This window comes from Oryza glaberrima, chromosome 4 (genome assembly GCF_000147395.1).
Source record: "Oryza glaberrima chromosome 4, OglaRS2, whole genome shotgun sequence".
Classification (NCBI taxonomy): domain Eukaryota; kingdom Viridiplantae; phylum Streptophyta; class Magnoliopsida; order Poales; family Poaceae; genus Oryza; species Oryza glaberrima.
In genome coordinates, this window is record NC_068329.1 from 19,728,232 (window position 1) to 19,735,541 (window position 7,310).

The 7,310-nt window shown below is 41.2% G+C and overlaps 1 protein-coding gene across 3 annotated transcripts; it reads left to right on the forward strand.

The window, feature by feature from the left end:
• The first annotated feature begins 1,988 nt into the window (after window positions 1-1,988).
• On the forward strand, window positions 1,989-7,088 carry LOC127771053 (cryptochrome-1). Of its 3 annotated transcripts, none has more exons than XM_052296857.1 (5): window positions 1,989-2,768; window positions 3,790-4,008; window positions 4,282-4,988; window positions 5,120-5,968; window positions 6,737-7,088. In XM_052296857.1, the coding sequence occupies exons 1-4, from the start codon at window positions 2,411-2,413 to the stop codon at window positions 5,936-5,938; spliced, it is 2,103 nt and encodes a 700-aa protein (XP_052152817.1). In that variant the 5' UTR covers window positions 1,989-2,410; the 3' UTR covers window positions 5,939-5,968; window positions 6,737-7,088. The 3 variants fall into 3 exon arrangements, with proteins under 3 accessions (XP_052152817.1, XP_052152818.1, XP_052152816.1); XM_052296858.1 differs by having other exon boundaries at window positions 5,120-5,951; XM_052296856.1 differs by having other exon boundaries at window positions 5,120-5,934.
• The last annotated feature ends 222 nt before the right edge of the window (window positions 7,089-7,310 follow it).

The window sequence follows — 7,310 nt, forward strand, 5'->3', positions numbered from 1 at the left end:
TATCTATGTGTGACTTATGATGGATCGTTTACCTGTTTTTTGGGATTATTTTCATCATATATATTATTCATGCTACGTTTATAAAACTACGATTTCTCTATAGATTTTCTACATCAATATCATCTAGACCGTTGTTCTAAACTATTTGTTGTTTCTTTTATAAGTATAAATATTTAATTTATTTCTATAAAAATAATTTCATCATCACTGACCTTCATTTGCTATTCATCTGAACAAAAGAAAGCCATGACGTCCTATGAACTGAGTGCAGCGCAGCTGGTTAGGTTTATAGTGGTTAGGCCTAACTAGTACCTACTGGGTTTAAAATGCTAGACTTAGTACGAATACTCGCATTTAAGGATATTTATTCTTTTAGATGATGGTAACCGTACGATGTTTACGATGGCTTTATTAATCTCAAGCTATGTTGATATTCAAAGATGTTATAGGTAGGGTATGTGTGTGTTTTTATGAGGACGATGTGCATGCGTCATATGAGCTCTGCATGGCTGCATATGTCCCGTGTTATTTTTTTATTATTTTTTTGGAGAGGATAGAACCCCCCCTCCCTCCTTATGATTGGTTGGTTCTATCCGCATCACGTGTGCACTTAAATGCAAAAAAAAAAGGGTGCATTTTATCAAGATGAAATGTTATAAATCAGACGCATGAAATAAACATTTACATGGCAAATATTGGCTTGACTAATATATACTCCTTAAAACTACTACTAATAATTTCTTTGATGGGAAATCTAGTAGTAATAATTTAGTGGGGCTAATTGGACAGCAAATTGGTTTGGCTATTGGGGTGCCGTGGGACTTCAATTATGTGCTCATTCTATTTTGGAACAGGATCAGAGAACAGTGCTACTTTCGGAGCATGAGGTGACAGTGTTGTTCTATCGACGTGCCATGTTCATGTGCTTAGGTAGATGGGTTCTCCATCATCTACAGAGAGAATATATTCATCATTAGTATTTTGGTTACAAAAGCAGCAGGGCTAAGGTCCCCCTTCTTTTATATGCGTAAAAACTTAAAAATTTCTCTCTGGCACAACTCATCTTTTCCTGTTCATGCGTGCAATGTGTGCCTTGATCAGACCACCAAGCAAATCCAACTCATTACTCCAAGGAAGAAGTATACGTGTACTCCCTCAGTAAAAATAAAAAAACCATTTATGAGTTTGAATTTGGATGTAGACTATATTGATTCAAACCCAAAAATAGTTTTTAGTTTTTTTAATGGAGAATGTAAGGTTTAGTTGACTATGGGGAGATGAAATGTTCACTAGCAGACGAAAAGATTCAATGATAAAAGATGGTTTTCAATTAATAGTTATTCGAGAATGATATATTTCTATGACAAGGAAAAAGGAAAACAACTATGCAGTTCTTAGAAAATAGAGCTATCTATGCAGTTCTTAGGAAAACGTTGGAGCAAATTATCGGGTAAGGAAATTGATACATTTATAATAGATAATGCCATTAATTTTTAGACACATATATAATCATCCGTTCTATTTAAGAATTTACATAATTATAATTTATTTTATTGTAAGTTATTTTATCATAAAAATACTTTAAGTATGATTAATATCTTATGTATCTGTATAATTTTTTTAAATAAGATAAATAGTCAAATGTGCGTCTAAAAATTCACAATATTGTCTATTAAACCATCAAAAAGGAGTATTTCATAACTTTTTCATCTATATGCAGTCTCTAAGTTTTTATACACCAATTGGGACATTAACAAACATCACCTGATTTGACACCCCAAAAACTCGCCCGTTCTGTATTACCAATAGACCCTCGAACCATCGATCATGTGAGGACCATTTCTTAGCTTGGAATCTATCGTGCCGAGTGGGTTTTTCTTTTTGTTCGCAAATAAAATATATACACATTGGAAAAAAAAAGAATATTATTTGGGAGAGCAGAAGGGTCACCAGGATAAATGGCCAAGAGCAAAAGTTAGATCAAATCCAGCCAACCAATCGCGATATCCACAACCTCTCTCTCCATTGGACTAGAAACGCCAACTGCAAGAACACCCAACACCAAACAAAAACCAGCCAAAATTTTATACACCGGAAAATACACGGGAAAAGAAAGGAAGAGAAAAAAAAAGGAGGCGCCTTTGCTGCTTTGCAGTTGCAGAGCAGCTCGCGCCGCGCGCGTACACTCGCTTTGCTTTGCTTCTTCGCCGGAAAAAACCCAATCCAATCAAGCGGAGCTCGAGCTCCAATCCAGCTATAGTTGGGAATCTCGAGGGGGGAAGGAGGAAGAAGAAGAAGAAGAAGCAGTGAGCTTTGGAGTTTGAGCTGGCTAGCTCCATGCTTCGGGTGACGTCCTCTTGATCAAGAACTCGTGGGGGGGTTGGTTCTTGGATTGGATTGGGTGCATATCATGTCGGTGTCGTCGTCGTCCATGGGCGGCGGCGGTGGCGGGGACGCCGGGGGGAGGACGGTGGTGTGGTTCAGGAGGGACCTGAGGGTGGAGGACAACCCGGCGCTGGCGGCGGCGGCGCGCGCCGGCGGGGAGGTGGTGCCGGCGTACGTGTGGGCGCCCGAGGAGGACGGGCCGTACTACCCCGGCCGCGTGTCGCGGTGGTGGCTCAGCCAGAGCCTGAAGCACCTCGACGCCTCGCTGCGGCGGCTCGGCGCCGGCAAGCTGGTGACGAGGAGGTCGGCCGACGCCGTCGTCGCGCTGCTCCAGCTCGTCCGCGACACCGGCGCCACGCGGCTCTTCTTCAACCATCTCTACGGTTTGCTTTTGCTAGCTTTGTGCTTTTTTATTATTATTTTTATACAAGAAAAGGAGATATGCCTTTTAGATTGTTTCTGGCATCAAAGTCTTCACATGTGGCAAATCTTTCTGTTAGATATGTTGATCGAATCTCATGGCAAGTCCATGCTTTTAGGGGCAATTCTAGCTTGAAGTTATGATTTGATTGGATGACATGATAACAATGCAACTTCTCTGTTTCGCTTGCATCTTCATTACAGTTTTCATCAGATTCGCGTCAAGTTTGAGCTAGATCTACTCCATCATTTTAACAGTATTATGTGGCACTACTTGGATATATTAATATACTACACCTCCATCTCCATGGTCCACATGCCAACTATGTTCCAGTTTAGCTACCATTGTTTTAGAGCAAAACTTCAGAAGTTCCCAGTTTTAGTAATCTGCCTTTACACTTTGATCATTAAGAACATTTCGCCATCTACTAGTACTACCTTTTTATTATTTCTGAAAGCTCTTGCTGCCACCAACCGACTAATTTAAAGAGGCAATAATCATATGAGGAGATCAATGTCGTGTTGGATTTTCCTCTTTGTAGTCTTACCCCCTAACCTATGTAAGGTGGGCAGGGAGCCCTTCAAGCTAAGCCACAATCATATCGTCAGATTAATACAACACCCATATAATCCTTGAAACAGGAGTAGGGTATTACTTCTAATTGAGAAGGCCTAAACCGTCTAAACATTTGTCCCTTTACTCATCCACTTTAGGTCTCATGCGCTACCCCATTTCTTGTTGCCGATTTCTAGAATCAACATCAACCAACCAATTTAAAGAGGCAATAATCACATGCCAGCTCCATATTTAGTTAACACTCATTCACTCAACATAAGCATTTGTACGGTTGTACTTTCTAGTATATTGTCTAAAATTCAGTATCTATCAATTGTTCGTGTTGAGACTAGAGGTTTATGCTTTGTAACCTTGACACTCATGACCTCGCATAACTCTATACTCATTGGTCACGGCTGTCTTTTCAGACCCGATCTCACTGGTCAGGGACCACCGGCTGAAGGAGATGATGGCAGCGGAGGGCATCATCGTGCAGTCTTTCAATGCAGACCTGCTGTACGAGCCGTGGGAAGTTGTCGACGACGAAGGCCAATCTTTCACCATGTTTGCGCCTTTCTGGAATAGGTGCCTCAGCATGCCGTATGATCCTGCCGCACCGCTGTTGCCTCCTAAGAGAATCAATTCAGGTACTTGGAGAATTAAATTCAAATGGTTTAGTTTCTACTTATTCAGAAAAAATGTATTGGTTACTGGCATATTAGGCACTGGTATTGTTCTTGCATCAGAGTAAGAACATTTCAACTGTTTGAATGTTCTGCCTTTCTGTTTTTACTTGCTATATATGGGCAAATTTTAGCTATTAATCACTAATACTTTTTTGGTACATAACAATATTTTGTTTCTAACACTGCACTACAAGTTGAAACAGTTCGGTCAATTCACTGATAAATTTTCAACAGGTGACTTATCAATGTGCCCATCAGATGATCTGATCTTTGAGGATGACTCGGAGAGGGGAAGCAATGCACTTCTTGCCCGAGCATGGTCACCAGGCTGGCAGAATGCAGACAAGGCACTAACAGCTTTCCTGAATGGTCCTTTGATCCACTACTCAGTGAATCGCAAGAAAGCAGACAGTGCAAGTACCTCCCTCTTATCACCGTACCTGCATTTCGGTGAGCTGAGTGTGCGCAAGGTCTTCCACCTTGTTCGGATGAAGCAGCTTGTGTGGAGCAATGAGGGCAATCGTGCAGCTGAAGAGAGCTGCACCTTGTTCCTTCGGTCCATTGGTCTCCGGGAGTACTCACGGTATCTGAGTTTCAACCACCCATGCAGCCATGAGAAGCCCCTTTTGGCACACCTCAGGTTCTTCCCCTGGGTGATCAATGAGTGCTACTTCAAGATATGGCGGCAGGGAAGGACTGGTTACCCCCTTGTTGATGCCGGCATGAGGGAGCTATGGGCTACAGGGTGGTTGCATGATCGTATTCGTGTGGTAGTGTCAAGTTTCTTCGTCAAAGTCCTTCAACTACCATGGCGATGGGGGATGAAGTACTTTTGGGACACATTATTAGACGCAGATCTTGAGAGCGATGCACTAGGCTGGCAGTATATCTCTGGCTCTCTTCCTGATGGCCGAGAACTTGACCGCATTGACAATCCTCAGGTAGGTCAAACTATTAATTATTATCTAAAGAAAAAGTCAAACTATTAATTTCAGAAGAAAATGCAATCCAGTGATAACAAAAGTTTCCGAATATTGATGCATTATCTTGTGAATCCAATTGTGCATTGCAGCTCGAAGGCTACAAGTTTGATCCGCATGGTGAGTATGTCCGAAGGTGGCTTCCGGAGCTTGCAAGGTTGCCAACAGAATGGATACACCATCCATGGGATGCACCCGCATCTGTGCTGCAAGCTGCAGGAGTCGAGTTAGGCTCCAACTACCCTCTCCCTATAGTTGGGCTAGATGCAGCCAACGCCAGGCTGCAAGAAGCCCTGTCAGAAATGTGGCAGCTTGAGGCAGCATCCAGGGCCGCAATGGACAATGGAATGGAAGAAGGCCTTGGCGACTCCTCGGAGGTTCCACCAATTGAATTTCCTCGAGAACTACAGATGGAAGTTGACCGAGAACCAGCTCAAGTAACAGCCAATGTGCTGACAACAGCTCGAAGACGCGAGGATCAGATGGTGCCAACAATGACATCTTCACTAAACAGGGCTGAAACTGAGATTTCTGCCGATTTTATGAACAGTGTGGACAGTAGGGCAGAGGTACCAACCCGTGTGAATTTTGAGCCTCGAACTGAGCGGGAAGAAAATTTCCGTACCACTGCCGGAAATGTTGCTAGAACAAATGGTATTCATGAGCACAATAATTTCCAGCAACCTCAGCACCGTATGCGAAATGTTCTAGCACCATCTGTATCAGAGGCATCAAGTGGCTGGACTGGGAGAGAGGGAGGCGTAGTCCCAGTTTGGTCGCCTCCTGCAGCATCAGACCATTCAGAAACTTTTGCCTCTGATGAAGCTGACATTTCTAGTAGGAGTTATTTGGATAGGCATCCACAGTCGCACCGGTTGATGAACTGGAGTCAATTATCCCAGTCATTGTGAGTTCAGATGCACGGTAACTGATTGGTCTCAGTAAGTTGAATTGATGTTGCACTTGCTCACAATTTTGCAACACTTTATCATAGTATGGAAACTTCTCGCATAATACCAATATAGTATCTAAAAAATGTTTGTTTTATGCATGAAGCCACACAAGATTATGAATGGCTGGACAACTTTTGATCTTGTTTTCATTTTTCGTGGCTAGACAACTTGTTTTATCTTGTTTTCTGTATATATGTATTTGTATTTAACTTTTATTTATTTATATATACACGCTGTAGGAGCCTCTCCTACAGTAATTTTCCTAACAAAGAAATATTACAATCATGTATGTAGACCTATAAACAAAAAGGTCATTAGAAATTGAAAGGTAGCTTCTTGGGTATATTGTATGACCATGTAAAAGCCTGAGTCCTATGGAAATTGACATATAAAGGAACGAGGTCTATTTTACCTAAACTTTGACCAAGACATTTCCCCCCTCATTTTATTACCAGAATTACTACCTAACATTTCACATTTATGTCAACTCTCTTCTATCTATTCTCCTCCCTCTATAGATTCTTTTGCGGCGTATAAAAATCTTATTCTATGTTATTCTTGCATGATCACATCCACATCTCATCAGGGATTCACAAGCCTGCAGACACCGCTTCTGTACAAGCCGATTACTTGGCTTTAGTTATATATTATATAGTCCAACTTTTGGTTGCCTTCAACTAACTGTTCACTAAAATATAAGATTGATGTGCCAACATTTCTAACATCATCTAATATTTTATGAATCTTGGATTGCAGGACAACAGGTCGGGAAGTGGAAAATTCCATGCAACCAAATTGGATCGGTTAGGGTTTTCTCGACGCCCCAGATTCATATGTAAATTGTCCACCTATGTGCTTATCTATAGTCTGATGAGCATGCAAGCCAGGCAATTTCCTGAGTGTGACAATAGTTGTGTAAATCTAATCCTGTAGAACCTATTCTGTTGTAACAGCATTGTTAGAGTTGGCTGAAAGGGATATGTAATATTGATCAGACAACGAGGGTTTTCCTAGTGTCACGCGTATAGTTTTTTTAGGGGGAGTCTTGTCTATACCTGTACATTCCCTTGTGCTATTGGCAATCTATTATCACTACTTTTGTGTTGAAGTGCCACTTTTTAGTGTTATCGATCACAATTGTAGATTGACCTGCTACCAAGCGACCTGGCAAAACTGTCAAATTAATACTCTCTTTTTGAAATTTTTTGCTTACTCTGTTTGACTACTCATCTTATTCAAAAAAAATTGTGCAAATATAAAAAACGAAAAGTTATGCTTAAATTACTTTGGATAATAAAGTATGTCACAAATAAAATAAATAATAATTCTA

What these genes read in the sequence shown, in the direction of transcription:
- LOC127771053 (XM_052296856.1), top strand. Translation starts at nt 2,411, where the DNA reads ATGTCGGTGTCGTCGTCGTCCATGGGCGGCGGCGGTGGCGGGGACGCC. An exon ending in TCCTAAGAGAATCAATTCAG is followed by an intron (nt 4,009 to 4,281) that starts GTACTTGGAGAA and finishes AATTTTCAACAG; the next exon opens with GTGACTTATCAATGTGCCCA. An exon ending in AGTCAATTATCCCAGTCATT is followed by an intron (nt 5,935 to 6,736) that starts GTGAGTTCAGAT and finishes CTTGGATTGCAG; the next exon opens with GACAACAGGTCGGGAAGTGG.